We start from the raw sequence: 17,025 nt of genomic DNA on the forward strand, positions 1-17,025 counted from the left end.
CATCAAAATTAAACGAAATAAACATTTGAAATATATGAGTTTGTATGTAATGTATGAATATAATATACAAGTTTCACTTTTTAAATGGAATTACTGAAATCAATGTACTTTTTCATGATATTCTAATTTTATGACCAGCACCTGTAGAACCAAAATCATAAATAAGGCTGATATATTTATGGAACATCTGCTTCTAACAGAAACATAAAAATAATCTGGCAGCTTGATGGGTGTTTTTTAGGTCTTCCTCATCTTCATCAGGCAGTTTGATTCCAAATAAAAACAAGGATCTGTTCCATGTTTGCAGGTAAAGGTAAAATGGTTTCAAAACCTTTTTAAAGTGAAGCTAAAACTGTGCAGCACAAAGAAAGAAAAAAGAGGATATTATTAAATTATATTGGAGTAAACATGAGACTAAAAGACGACAGTTACTAATCGTTTCATCCAAGTTACTTCTTGTTAGCAGATTTTAAGGTTTGGGTATTTAGTTTATAAAACAACATGTGTTGATCTATTTGTCACAGTCAGAAATTAAAACCTACAGAGAAACGGTGGAAAAACAGAAGCTTCTTTCAATCGTGTCCTGCTGCTGAACGGTTAATCCAAGTGGATTAAAAAGCAAAATAAAATGAGAGAAAACTCAATAACGGAGGGATAATAATGTGATTATAGCAAGCCATTCGAGAATAAAAATGTCTTTGTTTGCAAATTAAATCTATAAGAATCAGTTATATAATTTAAAGTTGGTTTTAGGGGTAATTTGTATCCTTGATGCCTCATGAATTTCCCCAAAAGTATAAGAAAAGCATAAAGAAAATTAGCCTTCATTACCAATATAAGCGCCTAAAGCTGCTAAAAAGCAAAAGGTTTAAAGTTTCCAGTTTAGTTTTTGAGATAAAAATAAATAAATTAGTTTTTCCACAGTATAATAAATGCTAGACAGAAATGAACAGATTAACCAGTTCACACCCAAATATGTTTTGTTCATTTTCTATAGTTTGAGCAGCCAAGAGCTACAAAGATTCCTTGTTTTTTTGTTTTAATCAATGTAAAAATGTTGTTGCATTAGAAAAAATAACTAAATTCTACATCTTTATTTATTGTATGGACTCCAACATTAACTCCAGTACTGACAGGCTTTGGGTTAATGCAGCTTACCCATGATGCACTTCACCTCTTGTGATTGTAAGCAGAATAAAACGGGTTCAGAAACGATCAGAACCATCAGTTTGTTTGTGTTTGACTCACACTCCACAGAAAGCTTCAGGGTCTGAGCCCACGGCCGGTCCTGGGTCTTCTGCTCCACCATGCAGGTCACCTCCCGGCCGTTATCCGCCGCCGTGGGGACCAGCCGGTACTCGCTCCGGACCGTCACCGTGCCGTCCGGCCCGTTCGTGTTGGCCGTCGAATGATTCCCTCCGACGGACGCCAGCCACCTGATGGTGGCTGCCGGCTTCCCGTCCACCGCCTCACACCGGGCCACCACCACCGACTTGCTGCCCGCCTGCACCGTCACGACTTTGGCTGAGTTCTTGGGCTTAGCTGGACGGACCGAATGGAGACAGACGAGTGGGAGACGAGGAAAGAAGAGGAAAAGGTCATTAATGTGAACACAGAACTGTCATTTCTTTATATTTTCCTTTCAAAGACGCAGACTTTTTATGTTTTAAAGGTGATCTTGATCAACAGTTCTCTGAACGTCAGCCAGATGTCTGTTAGCAAACATCTAACAGGATATCTGACTCATGAAATCGTTTCATTTCTACAGAAAACCCACTCTGGATCTTCATGATGACCATTTGTTTGTAGACTTCCACTGAGGGAATCCCTGCAGTGTCATTTGTTTTGGCAGCTGGACAGAGACAATTATCGGTGGCTTAACACTTTATTCCATTTCCAACTTCCTCATACTTTTTTATTGATTCCCTCCTGAGTTTTAGAACACTGCCTGAAAACCCTTTTCTGATGCGAGCCTGTCAATCAACAGTGACTCCTTGATTTTGGTCAGAGGTTCAGATTTTGCCTCCAGCGTGGTGGTGACGAGCGTCTCGCCTCAGCTCTTTGATACGGGCATCAGTGACACATCGAAGCCGGCTCCTGCTGTGCAGGTTGGCGCTCGTTTCATTAGGAGGTGATACATTTTTCAGACTTGTTGAATTCTAATACAGCCGTGGAAAGACTTTCCCTCCACCTGACTGACTGATAGCTCTGTCAGGGTGACATGAAACAGACTTCTCCTGGTTAAAAGGGAAAGTTGGACGTAAAAAATAAGCTGAGTGGAGCCAACGCTGATGCCTGACAGAACCAAGGTGGAAATTTGTAATTAGAAACAAATTCTACAACCCAATACGAAATCAATGTGGGGATATTTCTATCTGAATGCTTATCACCCGCCACCTTTCATGCCAGAGATTTAAACTAAGATAATCTTATGTTGAGAAATAGAGTTTCAAACCTTGAACATAACTTTATGGGCAGTCTCATTAGATATTTATCCTGTTTTTACTGTTAGCATGTGGTGTATCAGCTACTATCAGGAAAATTCACTGTGCAGACTAAGGCTGATTAGCTGCAGCAGCCATCTTGAATTGGGTTGGCTCCAAACGTTGATCAGATGTAGATGAACAGTTCAGAGTTTCATTGAAATCCATTCAGTGGTTGATTAAATATTTTGCTAACAGAAAAACAAGGTCAACTGCAAAAATCTAATGTCGAGGTTTAAAAAAACAAAGTTGAGCTCACAGTTTGTGTTGGGAAGGATGCTAAACTACTCCCACACCAAACTCGAGATTAATATCTGTACCACTGGGTGGGTTGTAACCATTTTCATGTTGGTTAAGATAACGTGGCTGTGGCGGCCATCTTGAATTTCGTTAATGCAGAAAGTTAATTAGTTGTAGATGTCAAACCAGTTTCTACTTTCTGAAAGTTTTAATAAAATCCATTGGCAAAATATTTCATGAATCAAAAGCAAAAACATGATCGCTCTTCCTTTGACAGCATGCTATTAAAAAAGAGATAAAGGCCACCGTCTCCTGAATGTTTAAGGTGAATACTTTCATTTCTTGTGATTATATATTCTCATAATTCCACAGTACAGCCCCAGCCTTTAACCCTTTGTCAAATGGTGAGTGTTTAACTTCTATTTAACCAGCTTCAAAGTTACTCTCAGATTTAATATTTATGTAGCTTAAAAAATATTAAAACATTTAACTTATTTTCCCTCTGAAACCTGACCAAAAAAAAGCCTTTTATGATGGGATACAACAGAGAACTGAGCCAGGGGACAAAATTTGAAGGAGATAAAATAAAGACTCAAAGGACACAGAAAAAGGCTGAAAAACAGATGAAATGCAAAGAGAGCGCCCGAGCAGAAAGGATAAGAGTAAAACAGAGTGGCAGGAAGGGATTTGATTGATCTCAAAGCTTAAACAAGTCAGGAGTATCCATCCCTGATGTGTTTCGTGACATTGCATCAAATTGAGCCCCTCTCTTTACTTTGGCCCGAGGCTTTCGAAGAACACAGTAATTAGAAGTCAACGGGGAAGTCACGCTAACAGAGCTCAGTGAAGGGTGGTAATGTTCTCCCAGCTTCAGACATACCTTTGATTGTACGGTCTATCAAACATGCAGTCAGGATTATCTTATTTTCATGATAATTTGGAGTTGGCACACAGGAGTGTTGTGACTGTGTGGAAATACAAACAGTGGATTGAAAAGACTTATATAAACTAGTAAATAAAACATTGGACCCTTGTGTTTCCTACATGCAGCAGCAAATATAGGCTTCCTTCCCTGAACACGTTCGAGACTGACCCCTCCTCATCAGCGTTGATCCTCAGTAAGGAATTACCGTAATTTCCGATCTATAAGCCGCTACTTTTTGCACAAGCTTCGAACCCTGCAGCTTAAAGTCCGGTGCAGCTTTTCGATGGATTTTTCATGATTTTTCTGATATCGTAAGATTATTTGTTTTGGTTTGTTCCGATGTTGTACGGCACTACTTTGCCTGGCGGAAGGACATGTAATCAGACACACAGTCAGGGGGAAAAGAATGGTGTGTTGGTCACATGTCCATCCGCCAGGGAAAGTAGTGCCGTACAACAGCGAAACAAACGATGAATGACCGACTTTTCTTCCTGTTAAAGCCGTGTTTCTGCACCTCAGCCCAAAAAGTTATTGTTATACAGCACATTTGTTACTTGTTTAAACAGCACAGTACATGTTTCGTACTTTTAATTACCAGTACTTGTTCAAATACGTAAAATGTTATGCACATACGTACCGGTAACTTGTTTTCCAAAATGTTAATAAAAGGGACGCGTTCCTAAACAGCCGTCTCTTTCCTGACAATCTCCTTTGCGCATATTCTCTTATATATGGTAATTAAACATTAAAACACCTGCAGCTTTTAGTCTGGTGAGGCTAATGTATGAACAAAACAGGATTTTCCTCTAATTTTAGCTTGTGTGGCTAATATTCAGGTGTGCCTTGTAGTCAGGAAAATACAAAAGCTGTCCTAAAAATCACAAGAAATCACTAAATGACAGCTAATTTACATAATTGGCCACATGCATGTAACTGTAATGGATGATGTTTATATTTAGATGGATTTTTGAGATCTGCAGGTGCATTATTTGGGTGTGGGGAAGCTCAGATTGTGGCAAAGAAGACTCAGTCTGTCAGAGTCTGTTTCCTCCCTCGACTTTCAGTCCAGAAAGAACAAACATCGGACCGAGGTACGCACCGTTACGACCCGATTAAGCCGTTAAAGACACCATCTACCTTATCACTGTAACTCACCGTTTTCCTGTTTTACAGCCTTTATGTTACTGAATTTAAAACAGATATGTTTTAAATCAAATTAACCCCACTAACAGCCTGGATGACCTCCATGTGACCCTTGGCTTTGCAGCAAAATGGAAATAAATTGTATCAGAATCATGTTGGTTTTCCTTGTAATGTCTGATCGGAATCAGATGTCTGATAAAGCAGATCAACCAAAGTGGAACTGGCACATATGTCCTCCTTTTGGTCCCTAAATATTATTCAGTGCCGTGTCCTGATGAAGGGCAGCCAAGTCATTTATTTTATTTTCTACTTTGCAGAGTATATTGAAAAGAAAAATCAATACACGCTTCTGGATCTTGTTAAAGTTTTCAAATTCATGCGTCACCAGCTGTCCAGGTCTATAAAAAACTTCTGCACACGTTTCCAGACATTGTCACAAGAAGCATCTGTTTGGCTCTGCACACCTGTCAAAATATAACAATACATGAATATTCAACACAGGAATCTTTTATACACCAATTATTCAGTGTGTGATGTTTTGACAACTCATTACTGGCTGCTGCGAATGTTGACTTACATTAATTTAGGATTGAGTTTAATTTAGATAAGTTGACAAGACTAAGTGCCTGAGAGGCAAACGATTAATAAAAAGTATTTTTGTTATTGTTAAATAGAAATTGAAACGCACAAAAACAAGTCACACTTGCACATTTTGAGAATTCACAATCAAAGGTGGGTTGTAATACGTTTAGAAACCTTTTAAATAATTCTTTTAATCATTCTGTCTCCTTAAACCCAAAGTAAGAAAAATATTGAAGTTCTGTTTTATTGAGGTTGTTGGTGTGCAGTAAAAATAGAAACAGACTCTTTGGAAATCTCACAAAGAAAAGTTGAATTACCGACGACCATGCAGTGTCCTTAAATGCCACAACTGGCCACAATCATAGCAGTAAATTTTAACAAAAAAAAGATCTGAGATTTGGAGTTTAATTAGCCAGAAAAGACACGTCCACTTCCTAACGACTGCCAGAATCAAAGTTAGGACACTACCCTTCCCTCTAGGTCAGTTAAACAACTCTCCTGGAGAAGGAACATCATCCGTTTGGAGACGTAGAGTTTAATTCTAACCAAATTGGTGATTAAATGGGTAGTCCGAGCCTGGACAAGACCAAAGAGGCTTGCTGCTGTCTTAAATCAACTTAAAGCTCAAAATGTTCATCGTGCTTCAGTTTCACTGGAGCTTAAGGAACTTCCTGCAGAAACTTCATAATATTTCAGCTTGAATACTGATGTAATGTGAAGCTGATTGTGATGTAAAAGTTTATACAGCAGTCTTAACACGAACCTCTATGAAAACTTAAGGATCAGAGCTGTTTTAGTGATCTTTTTTGGTCTTGGTAGCACTCAGATTAGCTGTTAGCTCATCAGAATTAAATTATTTCTCCAAACTGAGGCTGTTTAAAGAGCTGTCTGAAACAGGTAAGACATTGTTTATATCCTTTCCGGGGTATTCCACTTCAATAAGGTCAACTATCACAAGTTGCAAAAATAGGAATATAAAGGGAAACAAACCTTAACCACCCCCCAGCTTACACATGTGATTTATTTTTATTTATTTGCATTTCAAAGATTACAGTAAAACAAAACTTTAAGACTTGAGCCAACGGAAGCACCTGCCTGAATCTTTGTGGTAAAGTGTTGATGGGAAGGAAAAAAAAGGTCAAGCTCTTCAATTATCACTGTATAATTCACACCATGGCCCAGATTAATGTTGTTATTCTACAACAATTTCTATAAACTGATAGTTTAACAGAAAAAAAGCTAATTCCACCCAGCGAGGTCAGCTCCATTATTTACGGCTGAGAGAAATAATTTCAGAAACAGTCCTCCAATCTGCTCCTTAGTCCCCATACTGTCCTTTGACTGGCTCTTTTCTGTGTTCTTGTCCTTTTAACCGGAGCACATTAACAGTCTTTTTAAATTTAAAAAAAGGTAAGGTTTATTTTTCCCCACTCCGAGTGTGCAGGAACACATTTAACTCGCCATCACCTGTAATTTCACTCCTACTGGCTTCAATAAATCTAATAAGTTGAAATAGATTTGGCTGCTGTTTATTTTGCCTGCTCTCCTTCTGAAACGATGCGTTATCAATCACTGCCACGGGAACGATTCTTTAATCACATCCCAATAAGAGCTAATCACATCGGCTGGCTGCGGTGCTCATATGACCGATTTATGATTATATATTCATACATAACTGAGTTCTGATATCACTGAGGTGTCAGTGTCTTTAAATCCAATAAGATGTGATATGATTGGTTGGATTCAATAAGGTTTAATGTGATTGGTTCATTTGTAAGCTATACATAAAAAAGAAAGCAACTGCTCTCCAGTGGATTTGCGGCACTTTGAATGCTTTTACCTGGACCGGGCTCTGTTTCAGTGAGTTTGGCTCAGCCTCAGCTGCAGACAAAAGGCCAGGGAGCTTTCCAGCAGGTATTTCCCAGTCTACCTCTGCTTTGTGCCAAGAGCAGCAGCAGGTAGAAAGCTTTGCCCGCATCCTGCTGCAAGTCGGCCAAAATCCAGGCATGCATCCCCTATGTGCTCAGCAGACAGCAAGACGTAATTCTTTTATCTTTTCTGCTTGTTTACTGAAAATAATTCAGATATAAAATAAATATATATGAAAGCAGTGTATTAAACAACAGCCCAGCCTCCCTACAAAGGTTTATAAATGATGAAAGAGGTGAAACGGTTCATGTTCTCGTTCAGAACCGTCACCGTGACGACGTCAGGGTCCAGTGCATGAAATCAGACCAAGAATTTAATTTCTTTTAGCTAACTGCCAGAAGCAAAAACGGTTGTCTATCTAAAGCACTCTACACTAAAGCAAAGCAAGAACGGTTGGTTCAGATGACAACAGGAGCTTTAAGTCCAGCTGATTGTTTCAAATCCGAGGCTGTGGAAAAGTTTTTGGGTTCCCAATAATCTACGACAGCGGTGGACAGAAACTCCAAAGGTCCTGTCCTTCCTAAAGCCACGGGTGCTACAACCTTTGCTTTTATTTAATGTTTTTTACTTTTTTTTTTCTTTTAAAACAAACATTTTCCCCATAGAAATACATGCAGATCTTTTAAATTCCTTCAAAAACATTGCTATCTTTGAAATCTGCTTCAGCGCAATTGTTTCTCTTCTTATGCTACTTTTAGCTAGCTTTTTGCTAATTAGGTTTTAGCTCACAATTTGTTACTTTAAGCTTTTAGTAAGCCAATGGATTAATGGTTATCGCTGCTGCATGAAAGCAAGAAGGTCCCGGTTCCTTCCCCGGGTTGGGCCTGGAGTCTCTGTGTGGCGTTTCCATGTTCTCCTCATGTTTGGAGGGTTTTCTCCGGTTTTCCGGTCCAAAACATGCATGTTTAAGGCTGCCTACCTTGGAAAACAGATCTGTGATCTTAATGGGTTTTTCTTGGTTAAAAAAACAAAATTGCACATAATAATTATGTGAATTATTATAATTATTAATTAGTAAGTTGTTTAGCTGTTTAAAAGGGGGCTGCGGTAGCTTGGCGGTCAGTGCAGTGGGATTGTAATCCTGTGGCTGCAGGTTCGAGCCAAGGTTGCGTCACACAGGGCATCCGGCGTAAAACAATCGCCAAATCTTTTGCGCGAGTTTGCTGGCTGTAGCGACCCCTAAAGATGGGAGCAGCCGAAAGGAAAACAAGTTATTTAGGTGTTTAAATACTTGGACAATTATTCCTCAGAACTGAAATTTCCTACAGAAGCAGCTCAAAGGTTCAGCTTCAGAGGAGACTTCAGAAATGAGCTCCTGTAGCTCATCTTGTCTCAAATCAATGACCAGACTTCTCATCTCCACATAAAGACAGACCTTCTTGGAAACCTCTATGTTCAGGATATGTGCAGAGAACTCTTGCTAATGTTTTAAATTGCTCCTTCTTAGACTTTGGGTCCGTTGGGAAAGCAGCGATAAGCAGATGGTTGGGCGGTTTTTTGAAAGCTGGATGCAAACACAGCTCCGTTTCAGAAACAAGGACTCACCACAGAGATTCTGGCTCTTTAACCTCTCTAATGACATCTGAAATATAAAAACTCTTTCCCTCTTTCTTGTAGTTCCTGTCAGATTATCCGTGTTTTTTTTTTTTAAATGGGGCTGCAGCACAGTTTCTACTCACCAAGCATGATGAGCGTGGTGGTCCCCTGCTCGTTTCCGGAGGGGTAAGTGGCGTATTCGCAGGTGTAGCGGCCAGCGTCGGACATTCGCAGGTCCTTAATCCTGATGGACGGGTTCTTCAGCGTGCTCTGAAGGAAAACGACTCGCCCTTTAAAGGCCAAGTTAGGAAAACTCTCCCCATACAACGGGTGGAACACGGCAATGTTGTCCCTCTGGCCATCGACAGGTTCCCAAATCCAAGACACCTGGAAGGGTCGGGATCTGGTTAGAAACACTGGATTACATTTTTCTATTTGTTTCTTAGTGAAGTGAAGTTTATTTAGATAAAAGTTTTCAGCAACAAGGCGATCCAAAGTGCTTTACAACAGAAACAACAACAGAATCAAATACAGAAATAAGTATAATCTAAATGAAATCATGATAAAAATCAGAGATACAGAAATAAAAGTATAACTACAACAAATAACAGGTCTTTAATACGATATGTTGAAGTCGGTCAGTGATGTTTAAGCTAAAAATATCAAGACTACTAATCAAAAACAATTCTAACAGGACAAAAGTCCAGTTTATAGGATGAAAAATTAAAGATTAAGAGCACAAAGGTAATATTTGGATAAAATGGACAGAAATGTTCACTAAATGTTCAACATTTAATGAGGTTTTAGAGCAAAACTAGAGTTTTTAAAGGTGGAATCTTTGGCCTTATCAGGCAAAATGAAGGCAACTGAAGAAGTATAAATGAATAAAAAACAGGATTAAATATGTTATAAATTATTATGAAGCCTTGTTTTCAGAACTTTCCTAATGATGCTTCATGTAATAACAAATGAAGAACTGTGAGAATCAAAGTGGTTTAATGGAACATTTTAAAAAGGTACTCTTTACAATTAATGAAATAAAACAAAAAGTTGCTCTGAACTTCAACACAACTTATCCTGAGCTAAATCAAATGTTGCAGCTTTAAAGCATGCATGCAGAATATTGTGTTATGAATTTATTTTTCTGGTCTTCATTACTTTGCAAAGGATACTTTTAAGCTTATTTAATTTAACAATTCAGGCACACCAAAACATTTAACACATTTTGTTGTTTTATTATATCACAAAACTTTATTGGACTTTTTAGCTTTTCTGTTCAAAACATCTTTATATACAAACTACAAGTGTCTATTTCATTAAAAAAGAAAGTACCATTAAAAAGTGTTTTCTGTATAATTAACTCATCTGTTCTATTAGCAGCTTTTTCTGTTGCTCTGGTTCAATTAAACATCACTGGATTATTAATCTACTTTTCTGCAACTTTAAAGAGGATTTATCTACATTTTGACTTCAGTCTTTCTGCATCTTTCTCTTTACTTTCTGTGTATTAAACTGAAAACCACTGACGTACGTTTTATACATTTATATAGACTAAATCATCTTACATTCTTCTCCATTAACGGCCACAAATCTGTTCCCAAATTGACAGAAAAGTTTGATTCACTTACAGATTCTCTCTCAAGACCCATTCAGAGCCTTTCTTTGTAAGATTTCTGATTGTGACAAATATCTGCAGAGGCTGGATGAGATTCTGCCTTCAGGGAGAGCGCTGTGATGCTTTACCACATTGATTTTTATTTTTCTCTGCAGTTTTCAAAGAGACAGCCAATATTGGCTAAAGTGGTGAAGCAGGAAGGAGAGGGAATACAGTTCATCAATACACATTTAGCAAACATCCAAACGTATGACATCTGGAGGCAAAGTAACGTGAAAGCACGGAGGCCGGGCTTTATTTTATGATTAGAGGATGGAGTCCCCGTTCAAGAGTTGATTGCAGAGAAAATACAGAACACGAATGAACCCGTCTGCAATTTGATTCTTTTGTTTTTAAATAAATTACGTATCGATTCTGTTCACCCCGGATCAAACCTTTTGGGGCCTAAAAAACCCGACTGTGAACATCTGTTAAGTCAGAATATGGTGCAGGTTTAAAAGTGAAGCTCAGGAGGCAGGTTGGGTTTTAATGTGAAGTTATCAGGTCTCACGAGACTTTTTACACCAAATGTTTAATTTCTTCACGTTTAACTTGTGTATGAAGAATGTCAGAATATGCCAACATGTGCAGCAAAAAAAAGAAACAAGTATTTTTAGTGTTTGATGGAAGGTGGAGTAAAAATCAATAAAGCAGTGTTCGCTTGAAGAGATAAAATTTGGGAGTTTTAGTCAGTTTTAATTTTGCTTTATCGTCCGTCTGACTGACATGCAAACATGAACACATTGCACTTGGATTAGAATATAATTTAATACTTTTTTAATCATGCACCATTATTTACAGCACTTTGAATGCTGCTCAAAAACTTCACCCTAAAAAACTCCTGTTTCCTCCTGACACCTTTGAAACTTTAAGATGGAGATTATTCCCAGGGAAAGGTCAGGCTGGCAGTCCTGTATGAGAGTCAGAGTCAGTGCTTCATCTGCCAACCTGTGTGAGTTTAGTGGAACTTCCTCCATCGATGAACGTGCAGCGCAGATCTACAGACTCTGTGGGATACGCCTCCAACTCCTCCTCCACCCGTACCTTCTGAGCACCCACACCTGGGATAAAAACAAGAAGAAAATCAAATCGATCAGTGGAAAACAAAAGAAGCTCACCAAAATCATTCTACAGAATCAGAAAAATCTAAATTAATTGGCTGCTGAAACGTATTTGTGAAGCAAGAAAGAGAACTGTTAAAAGAAAACATAGGTTCATTAAAAAGGCAGAATAAAAATGAGTCTTTAATAACGAGCCTCGGGCAGATTTCTGCAGTTTGAGCTCGACTCGTTACGGCGAAGCAGGTCTGCGGGGAGCCGGTGCTACGGGGCGAGCCTCCAGGAGCACCACAGTCGCTCAGGTGCTCCGTTTGTTTCACGTTCCTGCAGTCAGGAACCTGCGATTCTGCCCCGAGCAGCTCGACCAGGCGGGTTCACCGAGATGAAACAACAAGAACCGCCCTCAACGTTCAAACCCAAACTGAGATGAAAGTCGTGTCCAGAGTCGAACCAGAATACTGAGCTAGTTTCCCTAAAATTCTGTCTTTTTGTGCTCAAGTCGAACAGAAGCATAAAAGCAGGAGCTGCAACGTTTCTTTTAAAACATATTTTCTTTTTTAGGCTTTAGGTAAAAAAAAAAAAAAAGTGTCACCACGCTGCTGTGATATTTCACTTTCTTTACAAAAATAACTGCGTTTCTGCCGGCATCTCTCTGCATCACCTCCACTGAACTGCTAAAGGTTTTGACAAATAAAAACGATACAGCTGAAAATATATTTCACATTTTCAACAGCAGCACAAAAATCCCAGAGTGGAGCGACAACTCCTCGTACCGTTATAACATTAAGATTTATTAAAAGCCGACATGTGGATTAATAATCATCTAAAAGCAGCCAAACTAATTGTCCCTTGTTTAAAATTAATGCATGCTGCAACAATTTAAGCATAAAGTACAACTCACACAAACTGTTTTTATTTCTTAAGATTAATGGACTTCAATGAACTCGTAATGCTTCAAATTATGAAACTGAGAAAAGAAAACAGAAAACTTGTAATCCGTTTTAATGCAGTTTGGTCCAAATGTGTTTGGCAGCATCTCAAAACAATCAGATGAGAATAAATGTGACATTTTCTGATGTGGCTCCTTTTATTTGGGCCTAGTGAAGCATGTTTTTCTGCCTAATTTAATACCTTCAGCAGCTTTCATTGCTTCTTTTCTACCTGCACTTGCTCTTTACCTTTAATTGCTCTGAGCCCCATGCAGACATGCACCCTCCTGCCACGAACCCCCTGCTGACCCAGGATCAAATCCTACCAAGGTCTTTTTCTCCTCCAGCTCCCCTCTCAGCCCGCCTCTGGGCCTATAAAGATAAAATTCTTGTGGGGAGCCAGCCTCTCGCTCTCCCCTGCAAGAAAAGGAGGATAAGCACTCGCTAACTGCTCGCTAACCCCGGGTGGTTTCCTGAAAAAGCCTCTTAGTGTGTGAGGGATTGATTAGGACAATAAGTTACATGCCGCTGCATGGAGGTGAATGGGCTGCCGGGGATTTAGGCCGCAAATCAGCTGTGAAACAAACAAAGGAGGAACAGAGTCTGCGTGCTGCAGGGGCTGCTGGGATACGGTGGATTTACGACATGCATGCATGGCAATAAATGTGTGGAAGAATGAATTTTTCCTGTGAATGTATATGCATGATGGATGGAGTGTGTGTGTATGCATAAATCTGATTTTAATGTCAGCGCATATGAAACCAAACGCAGTCACTGGAGCACAGCTGACGCCCTGAGGGGACAATAAGTTTCTCCTTTCACTCAAACCAACACAAATATAAGCTTTACACCAGTGGTCTTCAATTAAAATTCAGTGAGGGTTTCTCTAGCAAAGGTCCAGAATAAACACATTTAAATGTTCTTTTAGTGACGGCCATGCTAGCTTTCTTCACTCACAGTATTGTCCTTTCAGAGCTGTGGGCTGGCAGCAGCGCAGAGAAACCACGGGCCAGTCGTGGGAATTACCCTGAATGCTAGAAAAGCTGCACTGCCTGAAATGAATCACTGGAAATGTGTAAAAAGCTATTTAAATAAAATAAATTACCATAAATAGGGAGAAACGTGAAGGTTATATATGCAGCGCCTGTAACAAGTAATCACTACCCTGAGGTGTTTGCTGTCAGAAATCAATCATAGTTAAAACTAATTGGTCTTCATTACAAAAAACAAAGTATAAACTCTTTAATGTCAAAGTGAATTTTTTACAGAGTAATACTAATTAAAACAAGCTTCAGAAGGTGAGATGGGTTCTTCACCAATCTGAGCTTCGTGGGACAGAGGTAAACAAAACTCAGATTAAATCTTAACAACTTTCTCTTTGCCACTCTAGTCTCTCTTCAGATCTTGAATCACGTTTTTCTGCTAGACAGACAAACACTGAACATAAATTTATGGCCAAAACTGCTCGTAAACATCTTTAATTTGGATTTATAACGTGCCTTTGTTGCTCCATTAGGACTCCTCAAGAGGAAAATGATTTCTAGACTAACAGATCCTTCGTCTCCCATTCAGAAACAAAACAAATCCTTTTTTTTCAAACTATAATAATCTAAGATTCATGCCCTCCAATAATAAACAATTACTGACAGAAAAAGTCAACTGAAAGCGCATCCATCATGGAGTCTGGTTGCCTTTAGGCGGGTTAAACACATGTACGTTGCGCCGTTGGGGGAAATTGGTGTCAATGCACCTTGATAAACCTCATCTATTCAATCCTTTCCATTATAACCCCAATGATCCCACAATTTGCCACTTATTCTTCCGCTGCACAGTGGCGCCTCAGCCCCTCGTAATGGAAAGTCGAAGAGGGGAGGCGGTTAAATGAATGGCCACACTCCGCCTGCCTCCCAATGCTCCGGAGAGATGAATCACACTTAATTGACATTTAGAGGCTTGTGGCATTTGCCTGTTTATGTGGCACTTCCACATGTAGACGGCGTGCAGTGTAAACACGAGGAATATGCTGATGGGGTGCTCACTCATCCACATTACCATCCAAATCACATCCTAATAGAAGGCAATGAAGCACAGCTGGTTTGTTTTTTTGTCATGTCAGTTATGTCAGCTTTTATCTGGGTGATTGCCAGCAGCTGTCAAATGACAAAAATGGAACAAATTTATGCATCTGAGGAGCCAAAGTTGAAGCTGCTGCACGAACTAATTACCAAACTGTGTCTACGACAGTCAATCTTTTCAAATAACTCAAATCCAAAATTTTATGAACTACGTTTTTATGATCAGCTGAAAGTGAACGGTGGGAGAATTCAAAAATCTGGTTCGTTTTTTTTTTAAATGAAAGGTTCGATCATTTTTATGCATTGTTCAACAAATACTTGGCCCAGACCATAATTTTAACTGTTATGGGTTTGTTTTTTTGGCAGTGTGTTTTGGCGTTTACCCACAATGCAACAGTCCTCCTCTGCCAAGCCTCTGCAGAGTTAATATTCTGTTTTATCCTCAGGCAGTCAGGGTGGCATGAATCTGATGCAAATCATTATCGGCCCACATTATCACACTCCCACCTCTGTGCTTCAGAGTGCACAGCTGTGAATAAACTTCTATATTCCTGATCTGTTTTTGTATCAAACATGCTGATTCTCATCCGAGACAAAAGGGTTTATTTTGGATCTTTAAGACCAACGTTCAGCCATTTGGAGACAATCTTAAATGTTCTTCAGTCAAGTTTATTTTTTCAGTTTTTCCTTTGTGCTTTTTTTTACTTCTTTGACAAAAGATTGTGTGCACTGCTGTGTGCTAAGGTTTGAGCAAACAGCTAATGTTTATCATCTTATTCTCATCTTCAGCACAAGATGATCTGAAGCCTAAAAGTCTGGGTTGAAACACGGCGGGTGATATGCATTCCTTTAAGGACTGCTAGGTCTCCAGTTTCTCGATATAACTCAGTCATTTGCACTGGTACACAGCAATATACACATGCACACAACTTGAATCATGGTTCAGCAAAAATAATAATAATAAAAAGGCTAATTTTAGTTTCAGTACTCCTAAAATGAGTTCTTTATCTCGGAGTCATTTTTGCGCTCGATCAGGAGTGAAACGGCTGTCCTGACAGGAGCGGCAGGTAAAATGATTCGACTCCATCATCTCTGTTCAGCAGCGTTCATCGGTCAGCTCTAACTACAGGCCGAGGCTCAACCCGACATCTCCAGTCAGGAAACAGCTGTCCAAAGTGTCGGCCAATCATGTTTAAATTGAGCTCCTGCCTGTTGAAGTGAAAGCGGTGCTTACAGAGAACGGAGAAGATTTCGCTCGCTGCTCCTCTCCGGTGTAAGAGTCTGCGAGAACTGCTAAGAACAAATGGATTTTTAGATCAAATGGGAGTAAAATAAATGACAAATCTCAGTCCAGCTTGGATTTCTGAAGGTCATCTTGTGCGAATGATCCTTCCAGGATAAACCGTTTATCCGTTTTTAAAATGCTTTATTGAATATATTTAATCCTGAATGCAGGAGCCATAAAAGGCTTCGCCGCTCTGCTGTTTCCCACACAAACAACAGGCCAACATTCATGATATTAATAACATTCACACATGATTAAAAACAGATAACTCTTCAAAGGTGGCATGAATTAAAGAGGAAGAGCTGTAGGAAGGCTGGAGTCGAGTGATTGTCTCATCTACCCCACACTGCACAGCTGAATTACCGGTAATTGGCATTTGACAGCTCATAATCAGAGCTGTTTTTTGCTCAGGCTTTTCAGGAACAGGGCACTGATCAACAAAGAAGTGGGGGGAGGAGATTAGCCGTCACAAGGATGGCTTTTATGAAAAACAGTTCACTGGAACATCTCTTGGCATCAGTGTCTGTCAGGGTTTTATTTTTTAACCAAAAGAACGCTAGCACAGCTCAAATTAATGCCATAATTTAAACCCATTTAATAAAAGGAGAGAATTCGAGAGTCATTGTCTTTAATTTTGTGCATCAAGGATTCATCTTGTTAACAATAAATAAATAAAAATCTGAATGTGTTGCTTGGAAAGTAAAGTTAATCCTCAGGACTAAAATAAAACAGATTTCCTTTTTGTTGCTTTATTACTTTAAATGACAGATTAAAGTAAGACAAAACATTTGTTATTCATCAAATGCATCCTAATAAAATCATGAACGACAAGAATATTCATCTTACACTGAAACTTTAAAGGGATAGTTCAGATCTTGTGAAGTGGGGTTCTATGGAAAGGTTATGAACTATTAATATCCGTCCTGCTGCAGCTTTTTCAACACCCTCATTGTGGACAAACGGTAAATTCTGACCCAGTTCAGCAGCTAACGGCTAATCCAAACATGGCTCAGCCCAACTAACCTCGGCTGAAACGTCACATTTGTTGAACTGAGCTGTGAGCGTAACAACACGAGGCCTTTCCTACGTCCATGAGCTGTGAGCGTAACAACATGAGGCCTTTCCTACGTCCATGAGCTGTGAGCGTAACAACACGAGGCCTTTCCTACGTCCATGAGCTGTGAGC

General features: G+C 39.4%; 1 protein-coding gene across 3 annotated transcripts in view; it reads right to left on the minus strand.

The window, feature by feature from the left end:
* Positions 1 to 17,025, minus strand: part of pvrl2l (PVR cell adhesion molecule related 2 like) — a 289,332-nt gene that overhangs the window by 125,495 nt on the left and 146,812 nt on the right. For all 3 annotated transcript variants that reach the window (XM_017427628.3, XM_017427627.3, XM_017427626.2), the window contains exons 3-5: positions 11,441 to 11,553; positions 8,982 to 9,225; positions 1,249 to 1,542 (exon numbers count right to left, since the gene is read on the minus strand). In XM_017427628.3, the coding sequence (XP_017283117.1) occupies positions 1,249 to 1,542; positions 8,982 to 9,225; positions 11,441 to 11,553 (651 nt within the window). The remainder of the gene's footprint in view (positions 1 to 1,248; positions 1,543 to 8,981; positions 9,226 to 11,440; positions 11,554 to 17,025) is intronic.

This window comes from Kryptolebias marmoratus, linkage group LG5 (genome assembly GCF_001649575.2).
Source record: "Kryptolebias marmoratus isolate JLee-2015 linkage group LG5, ASM164957v2, whole genome shotgun sequence".
Taxonomy (NCBI): domain Eukaryota; kingdom Metazoa; phylum Chordata; class Actinopteri; order Cyprinodontiformes; family Rivulidae; genus Kryptolebias; species Kryptolebias marmoratus.